The sequence below is a fragment of the Notechis scutatus genome, chromosome 3 (genome assembly GCF_049901735.1).
Source record: "Notechis scutatus isolate UNSWTSFEM ecotype Mainland chromosome 3, rNotScu1.2, whole genome shotgun sequence".
In the NCBI taxonomy this organism is placed as follows: domain Eukaryota; kingdom Metazoa; phylum Chordata; class Lepidosauria; order Squamata; family Elapidae; genus Notechis; species Notechis scutatus.
The window spans coordinates 83,155,317-83,176,686 of record NC_142011.1 but is presented as its reverse complement, the minus strand read 5'-3'; the positions used below and the strand labels follow the sequence as shown (position 1 = coordinate 83,176,686).

General features: G+C 40.5%; 1 protein-coding gene across 8 annotated transcripts in view; it reads right to left on the bottom strand.

Annotated features, from left to right (window-relative positions):
- Positions 1–21,151, bottom strand: part of CDC7 (cell division cycle 7) — a 28,993-nt gene extending 7,842 nt beyond the window's left edge. For 3 of the 8 annotated variants that reach the window (XR_015748644.1, XM_087960606.1, XM_087960603.1), the window contains exons 1-11: positions 20,833–21,135; positions 19,881–19,965; positions 15,735–15,818; positions 10,129–10,264; positions 8,441–8,534; positions 8,212–8,354; positions 7,574–7,817; positions 5,612–5,707; positions 4,377–4,540; positions 2,326–2,408; positions 1,246–1,395 (exon numbers count right to left, since the gene is read on the bottom strand). Coding sequence is in view for 7 of the 8 variants with exons in the window: in XM_087960606.1 (XP_087816732.1) it covers positions 1,246–1,395; positions 2,326–2,408; positions 4,377–4,540; positions 5,612–5,707; positions 7,574–7,817; positions 8,212–8,354; positions 8,441–8,534; positions 10,129–10,264; positions 15,735–15,818; positions 19,881–19,965; positions 20,833–20,955 (1,402 nt within the window). In the remaining variant the exon portion in view is untranslated. Of the gene's footprint in view, positions 1–1,245; positions 1,396–2,325; positions 2,409–4,376; positions 4,541–5,611; positions 5,708–7,573; positions 7,818–8,211; positions 8,355–8,440; positions 8,535–10,128; positions 10,265–15,734; positions 15,819–19,880; positions 19,966–20,718 lie in introns of all 8 variants that reach the window. The other 5 variants (XM_087960602.1, XM_087960601.1, XM_087960605.1 and 2 more) reach the window with 5 other exon arrangements.
- Between the last annotated feature and the right edge of the window lie 219 nt (positions 21,152–21,370).

Here is a 21,370-nt window from a genome sequence, read left to right as displayed (position 1 = left end):
CCAAGACATATAAACAAAGACTTAACTGCTACTATCAACAGTGAGTTTGTACTTTTTGTTGTTGCTTTGATGGATACGGGAGAAATCTAGAAACCTTCTAATTTGGTGAAAAATTGTTATCCTCACATATCTGAAGCGTATTCAAACTGAACACCTGTGGCTCTTTGGAGTGCAGCAAAAGCAGCACTGAGACGGTGGCTTTTGTTTTATCTGTTTAATTTTTACTACAGTGCCAAATGTTAACTGAATTGCTGATTCTGCCATAGTAGGGTTTTGTTGAAGAGATTTAGAAACATTTCCCCATCATGATCTTTTATTGTGATAAGTTTGATGCTTCGTGCAAAGTACTTTGCACAAATCTCTGGATGATTATCCGGTAACAACTAAACACTGTAGGTAAAATGGAAAATGAGGTGGATTGCTCATCCAGGTGAAGCAATCGTGGGAATTGAAGTTCTTCTGTTGCCAGTCTTTCTGTGGAGAATACAAGTAGTCCTCAACTTACAACAATTCATTTAGTGACTGTTCAAAGTTACAACAGCACTGAAAAAAAGTGACCATTTTCACACTTACAACCATGGCAGCATCGCCATGGTCACGTGATCAAAATTCTGAGACTTGTCGAGTGACTCATATTAATGACTTTGTGGCTTCTGTGATCATCTTTTGCGACCTTCTGACAAGGAAAGTCAATGGGGAAACCAGATTCACTTAGCAACCATGTTACTATGATTCACTTAACAACTGTGGTGGGAAAGGTTGTAAAATGGGGCAAAATTCACATAAAAAATGTTTCACTTAGCAACAGAAATTTGGGGCTCAATTGTGGTCGTTAAGTCGAGGTCTCCCTGTACTGCTATTGAGAAATACAGCAAAAAGAGGTCTGATTTACAATTCTGGGAAAGGAGAAATTGAATAAAAGAGGAATACAGATCTAAGGAGGAATAATTCAGAGCCAGTAACATTAATTAGAATTAATTAGCCACATATTTGCTTGCAGCTTTTTCATTTCACAAACTGGATGCTGCTGATTTGATTTGTATGTTTTGTTTCCTATGGGATTATTTAGAAGCCTGACATGATTTAAGGAATTTGGTCCTGACATTTAGATGAATGAATTCCAAGGCTATTTTATCTGAAGTTGTGTAGAAATCCATGAACATAATCCTAATTATCTACATATAGATAAATAATAATGAAGTTAGTTACAAACAGGTTAGAAAAACAATGACAAAACCTGCATACCAAATGTTCTAGCAGCTTGAATGGTTTCTCTGGAGCCACGAATAGTCATGATCTGTGCCAAAGCTGTTAAATCATCACTAGCCCTGTAAAATGGATACCGACCACTCAACAGGGAGAGAAATATAATTCCTGCAGACCACATGTCAATTGCTGCAAATAGAAACAAGACTTTAGTAACAATGACTAGTTATTCTGATTCATTCCCAGGGTTAAAAAAAAAAAATCTAAGGAGTCAAAGCATATTATAGAAAGCAGTATTTATATGGTTCAATGTAAGACTGCTGTCTTCCCGGGATTTCTTTTGGCTTTTCATATTTTATAATCTTCCCCAAATGAACTTCAGGAAGAACCAAGCAAGGACAAAGGATCTGCAATAATATCTTATAAATACTCGATGCAATTTATGAAAAGAAAAGGGTAAAACAAGCCCTCATGGAAAGATCAATGAAGGAATTAGTTCAAAATTAAGTCAAAGCAAAATGTTTCTGATAAGCTTGAATTTGCATGACTTTTTCTCCCCAAGAGGGAACCTGGGCTCCTCACTATCTGTCTCATTGCAACATATCCTAAAAGTATTGATCGTAAAAGATATCAATAGACGTAATGATTCAGCAGCAGCAAGTTTTTTAAAATAAGAAAACATATTATAGAATTCAGATACTCTGACTGAAACAACATCAATTTAGATGAGGTTTTCTGAGAGACAGGTGGAGATAATATTAATATTCCCAAAATGCATAAGTTCCTCATCTAACAGCTAGTTTCTATCTGCTTAAAATATTAAATAGTTTTGTCAGTTGGAAACTTTAAAAAAATCTGCCTGCAAGAATATTATGTTAATTATGCTGGCTCTAAGCCAGCATGCTAATGAATCTTACATATTCAGAAGGGCTTTTAAAACATTAGCACAAAACTAAAATCACTTGAATTTTCTACTTTCCCCCCCCTTTGTTTAAAATAGAAACATTGCAGTGAATATTTCGGATAGTTTCTATCTAAAGTTCTTTTAGGTAATAAGTTTTAATAAAAGAACATTTTAACAGTTTTAATGGATTAAGTAGTTTGTGTAATTTACTGTACCTGTGGTTTGATTAGGGCACTTTGTTAATACTTCTGGTGCTCTGAATCCAGGAGTTCCTGCCCTTGGGGCAACCTGCTGACGTCTTGGAGTTAAATAGAAAAAAACATTAGAAAGTAATAGCATATGATTAGAACAGGGGTTGCTAACCTTTTGCACCTCAGGGACCACCAAACTCATAATTTTAAATCCCAGGGACCACTAACCAGTTCTGTTTGCGTGGCCTAATTTGTGGGTGTGGCTTGGTGGTCATGTGACTGGCTGGGCATGGCTTGTATGTAAATATTATAAATACAGTATTTATATAAATATTGATTTTTATATATATATATATAAAAAAGAGCAACTTTTACCCAAAATCAGGCAAAGCAGGCAGGCAGATTGAGTTGCTCACAGAATCACAGATTCATTCAGAGATCTATCTGCAATTGGCTAGCTCAGTCTGTCACATAAAATTTGCTAGCAAGCAAACTCACAAAATTAACTCACAACACACCATGTATGTAAATGTTGGATTTTTTATTAAAAAAGAGCAACTTTTATCCAAAATCAGGCAAAGCAGGCAGGCAGATTGAGTTGCTCACAGAATCATTCAGTGATCTATCTATCTGCCATCGGCTAGCTCAGTTTGTCATGTGAATTTTGCTTGCTGTGAGTCTGCACTGAATAATAGAACCTTCAGTCCTAAGGGAGATTTGGCTGTGCTTAAAAGAGCCGAAGATCTAAAGATTAGCTAGAAAGCAAGAAATCCAACCATTTCCTGCTTTCTAGCTAATCTAAATCTCCCGGCACAGCAGAACAGCTGATGGTCAGAAAAATAGCAATTTAGCAGGCAAGTTTGCCGGATAAGGAGTGAGTGGGTGGGGAGGGTTCTCACGGGCCATGTGGGCGGAGCAGCCTTGTGTTTTTGCGCAGCCTGGATTAATTGCTTTGTGGGGGGGTGCTCTGGGGTGAGATTTCTCTGCGGCCCACCAAAAATTTTTCACAGCCCACCAATGGGCCGTGGCCCACCGGTTGGCGACCCCTGGATTAGAACGTTCCATAACCAAAGTACTTTCTAGATCAGGCCTGCTCTACACATTGAGGGCAAAAAACCATATGGATACATTAAAAATCCTCATGGGCCACAAAGAAATTATTGGAATGATGATAATGTAGTTTGAGGAACAGTGGAAATGCTGGAGGTATTTGATAGCATGTCCTTTGTGATTGCTGTAAGTTTACTATTTTTTTTTAATTACAAAGGTCTGCAGGCCACACAAGGTTACCTGTATATTGTGCTGGCCTGATCTAGGATGTACTTTTATATGGTGATATTAGACTTCTAGCAAGATAATAGGAGAGATTTCCAGCGATTGCAACTCCAGAATTCTCTGCCAGCACATCAAAGCCCAACTTGGAAGCCTAAAAATTGAAGCTATCACATCCAGAGGCACCATGTTAAGGAAGGTTGTTCTACATCTTGCTTTCTGGCTGCAACATTTTTAAAATTAACCCAAATGTTTACTTCTCCTTTATTAGGAATACATACATAGATAGAGATGCAACTTATATTTCTTTACATAGTACTCATGAGTAGAATTGCAAAAGGTTATCATTATGATTCTAAAGAACCTATCCATTTAAGCTTAACGTATAGATTTTGGACATTATTTTTTCTACTGCTCTGTGCCTACGATTGCTGTTTTGATACTTGTACAAACTATCTAACTGATACTAACCAAATCAGTTTACATAAGGAGTATAATAATAAATGTACTTTTCTATACTTATGCATTCTGCATCTGACATCCTCCCAAGCTGACACTGCTATAATGCAGAAATGGAACTGGAAAGGGCTCAAGTCTTTGTTGGTGTTGAGAATTCTTGTACGAAAAGTGTTACGCCATTATAACATTATGTGGGTGAACTAAGAGTTTGATTTTTTTCTCCTACTGTTGTATTTCAAGGTTCTAAATGTAGCATGTGCTTAGTAAATCCACTAATGTATCCATAGTTATAATGCTGCCTGGCAACAGAGTGAATATTTTTTCCTGCATCAAAAATGGATTACCTTGAAAGACAAACGGTGCAGACGCTATCTTTTGCGTAACAGTCACAGATCAAGTGAGGTGGGGTACCACTGGCAGCTTTCTTGCCTAAACCATTATTTACAACAGAAGTTGCCTTCTTCTTCACCGACAGTTTCCTGACTGGAATATCCATTATCCTGGGTTGCTTTATGAGCAGTAAAATAAAAGTTGCATTTTAATGCAAGGCATACTCAAAACACAGTACTGATTTATTTCATGAGACTGAAAATGGTTTGCCGCACGAATGCACAACTATTAAAGAAAAGAGTTAAATATAAAAACTTACTCAAGAAAACATATCAAATTACATGGATCAAAATATTACAAATAAAATGCCATTCCTATTCCCTAATTGCTTAGCAGAACTCAACCAGTCCAGGCTTCAAGTTTTCTAATAGCAATAGCACTTAGACTTACATACCGCTTCACAGTGCTTAGCAGCCTTCTTTAAGTGGTTTACAAAGTCAGCATATTGCCCCCAACAATCTGAGTCCTCATTTTACCGACCTCAGAAGGATGGAAGGCTGAGTCAACCTATAGGTAGTCCTTGGTTAGTAATTGGGACCAGAATTAAGCTATGCAGTGGTAAAGCATGACATCACATGACTGCATCATTGAGTGACAACAACCACAGCAGTCCTTGTTGTATTAACTGTATCCTAGCTGGCCATTAGTTGAGGATTGACCCTGGTCCCTGCCAGCCCTTCTCTTGAACTCCATCTACCCATGTTCCTCCCCACCCCACCCAATCTCTTCTCTTCTGGCTACCGTACACAGTGGCGATGGCACTAGGACTAAAGTACCGCCTGGATCTTTACCAATCAAGACCAGCCACTATAACCTCCCCAGCCTGTAACTCAGCTCCAGCACCACTAGCACTGCTACCACGACAAAGTACTGCCACAAACCTCATGCTGCAACCAGTTCCCCAGTGCAAACTCTCCACCACCCCAACCACTTAGTTGGTGTGGCACAGGGCCACCAGAAGCGCCCCTGTACTTGCAAGTACAGGTGGGCTGCCTAATGCCTAAATATTGATCATGTGACTGGGGGGGGAAAAACTGCAACGGATGTAATTTTGGGGACTAGACATAACTACATTTCTTCAACACCGCTATAACTTTGGTCATTGAATGAATAAATGAACGGTGGTTTCCCAAAGACAAACTGTTCCTCTGAATATGAACTACATTTATCTGTGATTAAGAATGCTTACCTTAACTGTGGAACGGGCTTGAAATGCTGAGCTTCGTACGTTGAAATTTTTCTCCCCAAAAATCGAACGCTGAACACAATGACAGTCTGGATCCTCCTGTGAAGTCAAGAAAGGACAATGAGGATTCTACCTCTAATTCTTAGCAGTGCATCCTTTAATTAATCAGCAGATACTAAAACCACTGTAGTTTATCAATTATCCTGTTTTTACTCAGGAGCTCATAATGCTTCATCCTTCCATTTTATAAAAACATCCCTGTGAAAGAGTGGAAAATTAGCATGGTTTTAAAACAGGAAGAACCATGAATAACATGTGCTTTATTGATGACATCATCCTTAAAGTCAAAAATATAAAGGATCTGCAAGATCTAGTAATAAAAATCAAGGAGCACGGTAGAGAAATTGGACTAAAATTAACTACAGTGACCAAACTAATAACAACAGGAAGAACAAACCTTACAATTAACAATGAAGGTACTGAACAATGGATAGCTTTTGCCTTTTTGGATCCACCATTAACAGTAAAAGAAGCTTCATGCAACACTCAACAGTTAGCATTTGGCAGAGCAATCACCAAGGTTTTGGAAACATTACTCAAATACCATGATGCACCTGTACCTACAAAAATCAGAATTGTACAAGCTACGGCAACAGTCCCCAACATTTCTGGCTTTGTGGACCTGCAGGGGGGAGGGGATGGTTCTGCGCAAGTGGTGGGTGAGCAAACGTGCAGCTCTATTTGCAGAAGCAATGGGCATAAACGCCCATCCATCACCTGCACCAATAGAATTGCGTGCACGTTCACCTGCTGGTCATGCAAGTGGAGCTGCACATGCTTACCTGCCACTTTCGTGGCCCGGTTGGGGATCCCTGAACTCCATGCAACACTCTATGGAAGTGGAAATTAGACTTTGAAGAAACAAGAGCAAATTAGTATTGATGCTTCCGAGCATTAGCACTTCTGAAAAACCATGGAGCCAAGAAAAGAAACAAATGTATAACTGAACAAATCATCCCAAAGAGGCACAAACGAGCAGGCTCATCTTACTTTGGAGACATTATGTGAGCATCTGCTTCTCTGAAGCAAACTCTCATGCTGGGAAAATCAGAGAAACTGCCAGCAATAGTGTAAATAGAGTCAGTTATAGTGATGATGGAAAAACTGAAGGACCAGCTAAAGTCAGATCATCATGAAAAGTATCTGTGACCTGATGACATATAACCAACCAATCAATCAATCTATCTGCGAGGTAGGTCGGCTGAGAAACTGAATGTGGGTCAAAGTTACTCAGTAAGCTACTGGGATTGTGGTGGATCAGAACCTGGGTCTCCCCAGTATCAGTATAACAGCCTAACCACTTCACCATAGGTGAGATGGGAACTTGGTTTCCAAGTCCATATTTGGTTGGTCACGTGTTGCCACCTGCTGAGACAAACCCCATATTCATTCAGTGTAATGCATGGAGCAGTTACACTTAAAAATGAAGAGGTATATAATGAAGCAGACCCAGATTTTTTTTTATTCTGTAGTAACCCATCTGGAACCCATTAATACACAACCTTCTCATAAAATATTATATAAGAATTCCCCTCCCTTACTCTTCCCCTTTTCCTCTCTTAGGCTTTCCTCTCTTTCCCTCTTGGCCTATGCTAAGGCCTGTTTGTCTTTTTGTTGTACATAACTGGTAGTTGTGTTGTTCTTTTAAAGGTAAAACTAATAAAGTATTTTTTCAAAAAAAATATATATTATATAAGAATAATTATTTCAGAATAACGAAATCCGATTTTGATTATGATATCTGATACTGATGTTCCTCCAATATTTCACAGAAATACAAAAACTCTGAAATAGAATGAAATATTATTCTGGTGTTATATCTCCCCCTGTTGGATAAAGTTACTTATTAAATAAATCCATCCAGCAAAATTATGGGGAAAAAAAAGAAAGAAAAGAAACTAGAACCTTTCTTTTGTGTCCTTGTTTAATCTGTGTTTGTGAAATGGAAGAAAGCCTTTTATTAGCTGTTTTTGTAGCTGGTTGATGAACGAGCTGCCTTGATGTTGGGGAAGTAACTTGGCTTCCCACAGTTAGAGGCGGTTTATTGTATGCAGAAATCCTTTGCTGAGTTTCGGATGGAATAACTTTGAGAAGTTCCACTTTTGTCTCAGGAGTTCCTTGTGCCAAGCCAAAGTCAACCAAGGCATATCTAAAGACAATTAAAAATATAGTTAATGATAATACTGACTTTTCCTATTAACAGAATCTAACCACTTCTTCCTTGTTTAATACTATTCAGATATTGAAATACCATTTATATTATATCACATTTAATAACAGAATGAGAATCATAAATTGAAAAACTATGCATAAACAAGTCTGCTAAATGTGGCAAAATTAATTTGCAAATTTATCATTTTACCAAACTGGCAGGCTATGACTTCAATATATCTCCTCCCATCTACCATAAATACTTGATTTTTCTTGACCTTGTTAAGACATTTGTGATCCAATTATTTTTTACTAAATACATTATTAACTTACTAGATTTAATACACTCTACCTTATAAGATCATAGTGCATACAAGGTAGGTCAGACTTACTGTTGCAGTTGCCTGTTATAAAGGAAATTACTGGGCTTGACATCACGATGAACGATACCAAAGTGATGAATGCGCTTCAAAGCTTTCAAGAGGTTAAACATGTAGTTTCTTACTTCTTCAAATGAGAGAGAATCCAAGATGTCCTGTACAAAGGTTGTAATAAGTAAGTGTGCATTCACTCACAATCAAACTCTCTTAATTCTTTTAATAAAAAGTATTTAGAACTCACCGAAAATGATTCATGTTCCAGATAAGGCATAACGATTACCACGTGATCATTTTTTCTAAAACAATATTTAACTCCCATGACATTATCTTGTCCTCTACCGAAAGGGAAAAAAGTTCTCTCACAAAGAGAGAACATAGCATTGTTAGCATGTTTCCACAGATCTTTTCTGAACAAATACTTCAGTATTCTTTAAGGAAAATCATTTCACACTAACAGCTTTCCGTTGATGACATACAGAAAACAAGTTTATGAAAATGGCTGGTGTCATTTTTCAAAAACTACTTTTGTAATCCTAATGATGTTTGCAATCATGAAGTGAGATACAAATTTAAGATACACAATAAAGATGATTTAGAATGTTCAGATCTATGCTTGTATATGTTGAAGATATTTTCAAAGGGCTAGATATAACACCCTAAAATATGTCTTGCAAAAAAATTGTGCACATTAAGAAAACAGTGCACATTAAACATCATTTAAATTCTTTTTGCATCTATCTATCTATCTATCTATCTATCTATCTATCTATCTATCTATCTATAGATGTATATATGGAGGGAGGGAGAGGGAGAAGGAGAGGGAGGGAGGGAGAGAAAGAGAAAGAGAGAGAGAGAGAGAGAGAGAGAGAGAAAGAAAGAGAAAGAGAAAGAGAAAGAGAGAGAGAGAGAGACTTGGAGTACTAGAGTTTAGGTTATATTATTTGACAATTTTATTTCTTTAAATAATTTTAGGGCATATTACAACCTTACCACTATTCAGTATTAGAATGTAAATATTGTTTGACTAATTACAATTTAGCCTACAAATTCTGTTAGTAAGCAAGGTAGTTGTTAAGTGAGTTTTGCCCCATTTTATGACCTTTTTGTCATGGTGGTTAAGTGCATTGCTGCAGCTGTTAAGCAAATCTGGCTTCCCCTGCTAACTTTGCTTGTTGGAAGGTTACAAATGGTGACCATATGACCCCGGGACAGTGCAAATTTAATAAATACATGCAAGTTGCCAAGGATCTGGATTCTGATTATGTGACCATGGGGATGTTGCAACGGTCCTAAATGTGAAAACTGATCAGAAGTCACATTTTTTGATGCCGTTGTAATTCCCAACAGTCACTACATGAAATGAAATAATATATACAGTACCTATATATTATTTCATGGTCCATTTATATATATATACAGGTAGTCTTTGACTTACAACAGTTCATTTAGCAACCATTCAAAGTTACAATGGCATTGAAAAAAAATGAATTATGAGCATTTTTCACACTTATGACCATTGCAGCATCCCCATGATATACATATTGACTTACATTTTATGACGGTTGCCGTGTCCCGGACTCATACGATCCTCCTTTGTGCCCTTCTGACAAGCAAAATCAATGGGGAAGCCAGATTCGCTAAACAACTGCAGTGATTCACTTAACAAATGTAGCAAGGAAGGTCATAAAACGGGGCAAAACCTACTTGACAAATTTCTCACTTAGCCTTATAAATTTTGCGTTTAATTGAGTCATAAGTTGAGGGCTATCTGTGTGTGTGTGTGTGTAAAAATTATTTTTACTTCTACTATAAAAAGTAGAAGTAAAATATCTATAAAAAGCATAAATCAAAGTAACTTAAATGCAAAGAAGTCCATGGTGAGCCTTGTGGAAATGTAAGACCTCTGTATACTTCCATCTCCATACATACCCTGCTATTATAAGACACTGAAGCTCCGCAGCAATTCGTACAGGATGACTGGTAGGAATCAAGTATTTCAAAGCCACTTTTTCTTCACGGCCTCCTCGTAACTGGCCTACTGCCAGGTAAACAGAACTAAATGTTCCTACAAAAATAATATAGATGTATTTAGCAAAAAAAAATAGTAGTTTCCAGTTGGAATTAGTAGTCAATTTTGTTTTTCTATAAATTCTTTCTGTAAACCAACAGATCCCCATCAAAACCTTTTTGGATCCTTGCATAAGTGATTTTAAACTTTGTTTTTTTTTCTTTTTTTTTAAAAAAGCACTGTACAATTGAAAGAACATGAGCCCTGTCATTGTGATACATAGTTCAGATGAACTTTAAGAAGGAAGAAGGTTACGTTCGCTGTACCGGAGCTGTACACTTGGATTTTTAAAAATAAAAGAGCTAGTGATCCTCAAAACATTTTGCCTGTTGTTTTTTGAGATTCTCCAAACGTATGGATGTATATGTCCTCAAAGTATGGGTACAGAGAATAGATTCTATACAATCCAGAGAAGGGCATATTAGATTTTTATTTTTTAAGACAAAAGATTTAATCACATTGGCTTTCTATATCAAAAATAAATAAAGAGAATATAAGCCAAACACCACATCCATCAAATTCACCCATGTTACAGGCTCTATTGTCCACTGAGAGGTTTGTGGGGAAAAATCATCCACCTTAGTTGAATTGCCTCTCAAAACAAAGGTAGATGATCTATTGCAGATACTTGTATTACTTTCATAGAACTTATTCCATGAACAACAGATTGAGAAAAACTGCTACAAAACGTTACTTCTGTAGTGATCTTACAGTTTTGTAAAGTTTAAAGTTCTGAATACATTTTCTGCTCTAATTTAGACAAGGTTGATTATTTACTTAAACCATTTCCATTTTTTAAAATCTGCTCTGAGTTAAAGTAAAAAGTGTATTGAAAAAATAAGTACTGTATATACTCGAGTATAAGCCGAGTTTTTCAGCACATTTTTTGTGCTGAAAAAAAAAACCCTCGGCTTATACTCGAGTGAGATTCCCCTCTGAAAAAAAAAATGGTGTGGAGCTCCGGAGCTGGGCAGCCGCTTCCCTGCTTCCGTGTTTCCTTTGCAACTTTTAAGCATGGGGGTAATCGGAAGCAGAAAAGTTCTTGCATGAGGATAAAGTTTTTTCTTTTTTTAACTGTTTTTAGGAGGGGGGAAAGACCCACCGCCATGTGAGAATGCTCAGACATGAAATCTATCAACCCAAAAATAATTGTGTGTGTGTGTGTGTGTGGGGGAATTTTAACAGAGGGAAGATGTAGGGAGAAGGCAAAAGCGACGGAAGATCCTTCAGGGGAAACTGAGGGGAGACTCACCCTTGGTCCAGATGAGCCCCTTCCCCGCCCTAAGGAAGCAGAGGCAGCCAGCAAGGGCAGGCAAGCCCCACTTCACGGACTCTGTCCGTCCTCACTCCCACCCACCCACCCACCCAAAGCCACGAAGTCCCCCAATCGTGCAGCCCAGAATCGCCCTCCCTCAGGGGGCAGCAACGATGCCCGGTGTTTCCCGAGACAAGAAGCTCCACCGTGGAATGAAAGCGCCCTGGCTCTAGGCTCAGAAAACAACGCGAAGCCGAGGTCGCTTCGGCTCCACTCAGCTCGTTTCCTCAGCCCCAGCTGCTTTCAGTCCGCTCAGGAGGAGGAGGAGGAGGTGGTGGTGGTGGCTCGCGTTGTTTTCTGAGCCCGCGAGCCTAGAGCTCAGAAAACAACGCGAGCCGCTGCCACCACCTCCTCCCCTCCTCCCGAACGGACTGAAAGCAGCTGGGGCTGAGGAAACGGTGAGCGAGCCGGCGACCTGCTCGCGTTGTTTTCTGAGCCCGAGCGAGCCTAGAGCTCAGAAAACAACGCGAGCCGCTGCAACCACCTCCTCCTCCTCCCGAACGGACTGAAAGCAACTGGGGCTGAGGAAATGAAGCTGAGCAGAGCCGAGCGACCTCGGCTCGCGTTGTTTTCTGAGCCCGCGAGCCTAGAGCTCAGAAAACGCGAGCCGCCGCCACCACCTCCTCCCCCTCCTCCCGAACGGACTGAAAGCAGCTGGGGCTGAGGAAACGAAGCTGAGCGGAGCCGGCGACCTCGGCTCATGTTGTTTTCTGAGCCTAGAGCCAGGCGCTTTCATTGCACGGCGGAGCTTCTTGTCTCGGGAAACACCGGGCGTCGTTGCTGCCCCCTGAGGGAGGGCGATTCTGGGCTGCGTTTGGGGACTTCGTGGCTTTGGGGTGGGTGGGTGGGAGCGAGGATGTTGACTTTAAGCACTGCCGACCAAGTGTTTCACAAATACCAGTGGGACCTCCATCCACCACCACCCCTCCCTCTTTTGCCTCCTTCCTTCTGATCAATCAGGCTTTCCCAGTATTTGCTCACAGCTGCGTTTTCTCTTCTGTGCTAGGCGTTGAACGCGGGATTTCTGATTCCCCTTACACGCGCGTGGATATGCCGTGGGGCGTTTTCTTCAAACGCCCACGGGCAGAGAACACTGACTTTCATGATAGTGAGATCATTTCCCAAATTAATTGATTCACTAACCCAAAGAAGAAGATGTTGATGACAGTGGGAGGCAGAGTCACTCTCTCCTTGCAAGAAAAAAGCAAGAGCCTTCTTATGATCTCTCTCTCTCTCTCTCAGTCAAGCCCTTTCCAGCACGCGTGATCGCCGCCAGCACCTTGCAAATGCAAAAACCCCGGATTTTGCATTTGCAAGGTGCAGCGGCGCGCAGATCGCGCGTGCTGGAAAGGGCTTGACTGTACCGGGAAGAGAGAGAGAGAGAGAGAGAGAGATCATAAGAACGGCTCTTGCTTTTTCTTGCAAGGGAGAGAGTGACTCCTGCCTCCCACTGTCATCATCATCTTCTTTTGGGTTAGTGAATCAATTAAACCTTTCATGATAGTGAGATCGCTTCCCAAATTTCCCTTAAATCAGGGAAGAAATCAGAAACAAACCTTTGGACTGAGAATAAGCCTGTTCCTATGATGCCATTTTTGTTCACTGCAGTGTGAAAAGTGTGAAAAACACTTCTTTTTCTTCATCTTCTTGTTCCCTATTTACTGGTCTCTTTCAAAGAGGAAATTGTGAACATCAAACTTATTCTCAACTGTCCTAGTGAAAGTTTTTATTGGTATCTATTTTTATTTTTGAAATTTACCAGTAGCTGCTGCATTTCCCACCCTAGGCTTATACTCGAGTCAATAAGTTTTCCCAGTTTTTTTGTGGTAAAATTAGGTGCCTCAGCTTATATTCGGGTCGACTTATACTCGAGTATATACGGTAGTTACTTGAAATAATACTTTTTTTCTTCTTTTCTTTTTTCCTTTAATGACATTTTCTCTTCTTTGAAACCCTTTCACCTAATTTGAAGCTGTTTCAGCAACACAGCTATCTATGCATGTGATACTATTGTAGAACTACTTCCTTGTTCTTCAAACAGATTTCTAATCCATCAGGAATAAGGAAAAAAAGAGTACTAAAGAAAATTCACGGACAAGTCTTAAACAAGCAACTACTGTATTTTTCAGAGTATAAGACACACTTTTTCTACCCCCCAAAAGAGGGTGGAAATGTCTGTGCATCTTATACAGCAAATGTTGCCAGAGCCCCACCCACCCGCCAGCCCCACCCGCCAGCCTCTGCCTCCAAGCAATTTTCCTCCTTGCAGCAAACAGCAAATGGCTTGGTCAGCTTCAGCACAGCCTGATTAGCACAAGCAGCTGATTGTCGATTGGCCTCCAGACAATCAGCTGTTTCAGGCTGCAGGGACTGCCATTGCCCATTGCCACCTCAGTGAACCCCATTTTCAGCCTCCATGCACCCCATTTTCCACCTGTTCTGAACCCCGCCACCTAGAATGGGCCAAAACTGGGGCACGTGGAGGCACCAATAGGCGATGAAGATCCTTGCCGCCTGGAACAGCTGATTGTTGGAACGGCTGATCCAACTGACAATCAGCTGATTGTGCTAAATCAGGCTGTGCTGAAGCTGACCAGGCTATTTGCTGTTTGCTGCAAGGAGGCAAATTGCTGTAAGAGGCAGATTTTTTTTTTCTTGTTTTCCTCCCTGAAAGCTAGGTGCGTCTTATACTCCGAAAAATACAGTATTCACTTGCCATACTCCTGAATAATGTCAAAATAACAGGAAGCATGAAGTTGGGTATCTCCCAACTATGTGTACAGATAGTCAACATGTGACCACAATAGGGATTAGAATATCATTGGAAACAAGGAGTTTGCTAAGTGATTTGCAACCATTTTTTGCCAACCTTTCTTCCAATTGTTAAACAAATGACTGCAGTTGTTAAGTGAATCACATAAGTCATCAAGGAAATCCAGGTTTCCCCATTGACTCTGCTTATCGGAAACCAGCTGGGAAGGTTGCAAATGGTGATCTCATGAGCCTGAGATGCTGCAGCTTTATAAATACATGCCAGTTGCCAAGTGCCTGAATTTCGATCATGTGACAATGGGGACAACGAGGACCAGTTGTGAGTCATTTTTCCCCTAGGGCTGTTGTTACTTCAAACAGTCAGTAAACAAATCATTGTAAGTCAAGGACTACCTGTATTGTTCCATAGCTCACATAACTATGTACTTTTCTTCTCAGTAAAGAGAAATTTTTGCATAAGGTCCTCAACTTAAAAGCATAAGGGAGCCTGTTTATCAGTAATAAGTTATGATAATTATAAAGCATAGTTATAAACCCATCAGACTGACCTGATTTTTATGATCTCTTTTTGTGACAGTCATTAAGTTAATGCCATGGTCGTTAAGTAAACCAATGGTTCACCATGGGTCAATTTAGATGAAAACCGGAAGTAAATGCTGATTTTCACCAAGTGTCATAAATTGTGGTCATATGATCATAGGATGCTGCAAATGGCTGTAAATACAGGCTGTCATGCATCCTAAGTGACCAGTCATAAGCCAAGGACTACTTGTATGGAAAACTAACATCTTGAACAACCAGGTTATTTCTTAGCTTTTTCTAAGACTTTTGGTAGCAGTGGGGATTACGGGAAATATTTAATGCTGCAGGTTTCCATCTATAGCCTGAAGAAACATTGCTTACTATTTACGAATGCTACATCTAAAAGCCAAGAGAACTATTGCAATTGCAAACAAAAGTTTAAAGCAGTTCCCAAAGGAGAAAAAAGAACAGGAGAATCTGAACTATCACATAGAGAACAAATGAGTTAACTCTCTTTCCTACCTTCTATTCATTGTGGGATGCTATGAGAACCTATCTACCAGGCAAATTTACAATGTGGTAGGGGTGGCTAAGATACTTACTGGTCAGGCAATGGCCAGTAAATTATCCCTGTATTCCAAAGCATTGATTAGTCTTCTTCCCCCATTGTTTATTTTTTTTAAAAAAATGGACACATTAATTACAAGGTTTCCAGTCTGTAGTTTGACCCAGCAGGCAAGTAATAATACTAAACTCAGAAATAATTTATATAAAAGGGGCTCTGGAAAATTTGGATAGATGATCTATAGTCCTTTGAACTCTGATTTTCAAAACACTTTAAAGGAAAATCATATTCACCTTCACCAATTTTCCCTTTGATTCTGAACACATTTGCAAGCTGAGGTACTGCTTGATAAAGCTTTTCAATATCTGTAAGTGCTCCTATGGAGAAATTTTTAAAACAAGTTATTTTAGAAACTGAAATTATTCTCCCTTACTTTTATATAAGGTTTGCAACATAATGATTTAATCGTGAAATTTAAAGCATTAAAGCTGTCCTTTAAGTAGAGCTAGGAAACCTGTGGCCCAAATGCAGCTACTTACCATTTCAACATTTTTAAAAAATACCCATACATAATAAACAATAATCAAAATTTAAAAATAACAAACTTTTACACAATAAACAGTAATAGGCCTGATTACACTAAACATCATCTCCAGTTTACAGTACCAACATGCTAAAAACTGATACTGAATTAAGACGAATGCCCCAAACATTTTATTGAGAAATTTTATATGGGCATTTTAAACAGATAACTCTGGACAATCAATTTACAAAAAGAGTATTAAAAACATGACCAAAGTTCAAAATAATGCGATTCAAAGAAGAAAAATTGAAGCCAACCGTGTAACAATTTTACAAAATAGAATCATACTGAACTCCACAAATGTCCTGACCTAATGAAAAAGAGAATTGAGCCCCGAAGCATAAGGGGGTCTGGCATTCAACTTTTCCCCCATCACACTAGAACCCAGTGTGGCCCCCACACTGGCCCAGAAAGATGCCGTGATCAATGGTCTTGAGAACCACTCAAGAGATCAAGGAGGGCAACACCTTGAGCCCTACAAAGACAAGTGTAACTAATGCCATGGTATGCCTGAAATCTGACTGAAAAGTCCCAAGTAATCAGTAATTATTACTTTGAGATAAAGACACAAAATGGACTATAAACCAAAATTTTACAGGAAGTTTTAGGAATTTAAATTTAATTCAGAAAAATTAAAGTTGTGGCTTTTCATATTTTTATCACTAGATGGCACAGCAATGATGTTGTATTTATTTTCTGGGTATCTGTAAGAGAACACAACAACTATCAAGCAGGAAGAAGAGGAAGGGAGACTGAATAGCTCAGATGCTGTGTTTGGAGTCATAGTTTAAGCATCTCCTGGACTGTTTCATTCACTCTTGCTATTGCTGCCATTACTGTCCTGGCAATTTTGTCCTGCCTGGAGTTTCAAAGTAGTACAGTAACCACTTCAAGATACACATATAATAGGTTACTTACAAGCACCTCTATAATTCCAAGTAGTTTCATGTATTCTGGTTATATTTATAAACAGATTCCATATATGCATTAAGGCAAAGCCAAATAAACATCTCAAGGCTTAAACTGATGTGCAAACTGGCTTGTTTTTAACCCCTGTAGTTTAAATTAGATCTATTATTTATGGAAAGCAAGTTATTAATGTTAATTTAATTAATTATATTAATCACCCAGTTTATTTAACATAAAGAAATGTTAAATAAACTAGTAAATTTGAAATTATGTATATACCAGAAAAAATCAACTTTATTCTTCGACAGGTTGTTTTTTGTTTGGCTTTTATTGCAAACCCCAGATCCAGTTTTCAACCTCTGTAAATTTATATCAATTCCTGTTATGTCTGTGGAGATTCTGAATCATCCAGCTCATGGTTGTCACAAAGGTGCTTTTCAAAAGGAAACTGGACTTGTTTTTTTCCCTTGAAAATGTTTTGCTTCTCATCCAAGAAGCTTCTTCAGTTCTGAACTGAATGGTGGGGAATAGAAACATTTATGTTCTTTGCAGTCGTTTGGTTCTCTAAGTTAGCTCTCTGAGAGTTGTTGAGACCACCTGGGGGTTTATCAGTTCTTTCAGGATCACCTGGATCAGGGTGTAAATGGGTATGGAACCTTGTTGGGGCTGCTGAAAGGACTATGTTGCAGACAGGAGATAGGTGGCATTGTATCCTTCTCCCTTTGTGGAGAGAGAGCTGTTCAATTTTAATGCAGATGGGCTCTCTGACCCCCCCCCTTTTAAATCAGCGGTCCTCTCTGTCCAGAATGTGGTCCTTGCTGTCCTTAACCTTTGTCTTTCAAATGCAGATGGACTGATGGGTTTCCTATGCTGTGCCATGCATTTGTGAAGTTATTTCCCCAATGTAGCTCAGCTTGTACCTGGATGTTCTATCTTCAGGGTGGGCAAGCTTCTGCCTTAATGTATTCTTGTGTTTAAAGTATGCACATATGTTATGCTAGTTGAAAATCCTCCTGTATTCCTTCACAGGAATCCTTCATGGGAATTCCACCACTCATTGGTATACATATAAGAATGAGACTTAGGTCAAGATTAAAACATAGGAAGTTGAAGTTTTCACCAAATACCTCAATTCTGTGGCGAGGTATATTGTTCATACAGGAAGATGTTAAAAAAAAAATAGTCAGCTTTCCTGAACTGAGCAGTAACATTAAGGAAGACAGAAGCATCGACACCGAACTATACAGGAGACCCCCCCACCCACAGATGAGTATTACCTTTTGATTCTCTCCACTCACAATGGGAGTGATCAGAACCCTACATCACAAGACTGAAGGTTTGCCTATGAGCAAAGGAGGAAACAGAAAAAGAACTGAAACAGATCAAAGAACCCCTCAGAACTTAGGCCTAAACTCTTAGGCCTCAAATCTAGAAAAAGATCCAGCAGGAGCTCCCCCATAACAAAGAAGGGAACAACCAACGAAGCAATATTGTCATTCCATACTTTACAGCAGTGGTCCCCAACCTTTTTTGTACCAGGGACCAGTTTCACGCAGAAACACTTTTTCAAGGACCGGGGATGGGGGGGTGGGGTGGCGGGAGTCCGAGTTTGGTGGTTTGCTTGCAGACGTTTCATTACCTGACTAGGTAACATCTGATGTTGTTACTTAGTCGGGTAATAAAACGTCTGCCAGCAAACCACCAAGTTCAGGGAGCGCCAATGCCTCCTCATTGCAACCCTGAGCGACAGATATTCTCTTCTATTGGGACATTTAAAACGGAGGGTTTCAGCTGCAGATTCAGGAACTGCGCCTGGCTGAGGAGCGCCTTCAAAACTGAGCGCTGGGCGGTGGCAGCCCACGGCTGTCTCCGCGGCTCAGGACAAGTCCCTGCAGGACGGCTGAGAAGCCCCGCCTCTCGGCCCTGCCTCCCTCAGCCTCATCCCTCAGGTGTCTCCCTCCCTCCCTCCCTCAGCCTCATCCCTCAGGTGTCTGCCTCGTTCCTCTCTTAGTCGCTCTCTGCTCCTCCACCAGCCCAGGAAGAAACTGCTTCAAAGAAGCCGGCAGGGTGGCTTCCTGTCGGCGCAGCTCCTCCAGCGCCGTTCACCCCACACAGCCGCCCGCGGTTCAATCCAGTGCTCCGTTCTGCCTGCCTGCCTTAGTTTCTGGTTGTTTCGGAGCAGCTTCGGCTGAGAAAAAGAGGCAAATAGTTATTATTCTCAGCCGAAGCTGCTCCGAAACAACCAGAAACGAAGGCAGGCAGGCAGGCAGAACGGAGCACTGGATTAAACCACGGGCGGCTGGGTGGGGGTGAACGGGCGCTTCGGAGGAGCTGCACCGACAGGAAGCCACCCTGCTGGCTTCTTTGAAGCAGTTTCTTCCTGGGCTGGTGGAGGAGCGAGAGAGCGACTGAGAGAGGAACGAGGCGGGAGGAAACCGAAGCCGCTGAGCCGGAGAGCAGGACAGGCTTTGGTTGCTTCTTCCCTCCCCTTCTCTCCTTTGTGTTCTTGATCCCTGATCCCAGCAGCATTCACCGAAGGCGAAGAAAGCCGCCATTTTTATTTTATTTTTTATTTTTATTTCTTTGCGGCCTGGTACAAAGTGATCCACGGACCGGTACCAGTCCGGGGCCCGGTGGTTGGGGACCCCTGCTTTACAGGAATATCTGAAAAGCTCAGGGGGATTTTCAACCAACACAACATTGATGAGAATGAAGTCAGAATTGAAGAAGCTTCTTAGATGAAGCGAAATGTTTTCAAGGAAAAAAAACCAAGAAAGTCCAATTGCCTTTTGAAAAGCACCTTTGGGTCAATTCCTGACACTATGAAAATGTAAGAATCATTTGTGGAGTGTCAAAATACTAATCAAGATTCCAAAATGAGAAGGAAGCATAAATTATCAGGAAAATGATACTGAGAAGATTTTAGACTAGCACTAAATATACATACCTTTCTTGTTGCTCTCGTGTTTTTTAAATGAATTTTCAGCATTCAAGGGAAGTTGTTCATCTAGATAAATTGCCTCCATGACCAACTATTTGAAAGGAAACAAATAATAATAATATGGAATGAAGTATTCTCAAAGAAATGACGGAGGCCTCCCAGAAGTTAACAGAATCATATAAATCCTGCTTTTTCCTGCTTCCCCCAAATATGTCTGGAAAATGGGTGTGCCTATGTAGGCCATGGGACTTCGTTGTTGATGTTATTTTTATCCCACATTTATTACTTTATAATAACTCAATGCAGTGAACATACAGGTATGCAGTACTCCTTCCTCTTATTTTCCCCACACAAAACAATTCATGAGGTAAGTTGGGCTGAGACAGTGACTGGCCCAAAGCCACTCAGTCATTTACTCCAAAGTCAAGACTAAAACTCAAGTCTCCTGGTTTCTACTCTGATGCCTTCACTAGACCAAACACGCTCTCTTTGTGTAATATAATTTGATCCTGGATACTTGAAAGTCCTAAGGGGCTTAGTGAGGCTGTTCAGCAGTGTGTGGCTTTATTTACAACTGAACTGCACTAAACAGAAGAAAAATAATATATTGGACCATCTTTTAGTACATAATGAGATCAGAATGCTGCATAAAAAATAATCCTGGCAATGCAAAATTCCTGATCTGATTCTGAGAAACAAAATTAGCTTTTTCCGTCTAGACTTAAGTGTACTACGCAGGCGATATCTCCCATAATACCCAGCCAGACACATGGTACCTAGAACAAAGACATCTCGATTTTTGGTGTTAAAAAGAGCGAAATATTATACGAAGGGAGAAAGAAACCTTGTTTAAGGTGAGGCTATGTCCCAGCCAGAAAGCCCCAGACCCCAATTTACAGGCCCCGGAGAATAATTTTCCAGCCGCGAGGAAAGGCTGTCATCGTCTTGAACTCCTTACTGGGCTGTTTCCTTCCTTGTTCTTCTCGCCCTCCAAAACACTCGCGACTCCTGGGCTTAGTGGCTCCAAAGTGGGCTGTCCAACAGTAACGACCCAGCCGATTTCCCCTGCAGGATCCCGCATCTCTCGTGGCCTGTTGTGTTTTTTTTCTCTTTTGTTACCGTGTACGACTAGCAGCGTCAAAATGCAAGCCGCCCTTTCCGAGAACTTCCGATTCCCCCATTTGTACCTAGCGCCAAGCGGCGCGGTTGGCAGCAAAAAAGGGGAAAAAGAGGCCAGCCCGTGAGGACTAGACCGGGAGGAGAGGATACACGTGACAAGGGGCAGATGCTGGCTGGCTGAACCGGTGCTGTCACTCAGACGACGTCTTGGGAGAGGCGGGAAATTATTTCACACACAGGATGGCGAAAGAGGAGAGGGGAAATAAAAGCCGTGTTCCTTTCCTTCCGCTGGGTTAAGGGCGGGAGAGAGGAAGAAGGTTCTGTTTTTTGTCTCAATATTTTATTAACATCTGACCTGTCCCGGCAATGGCAGAAGA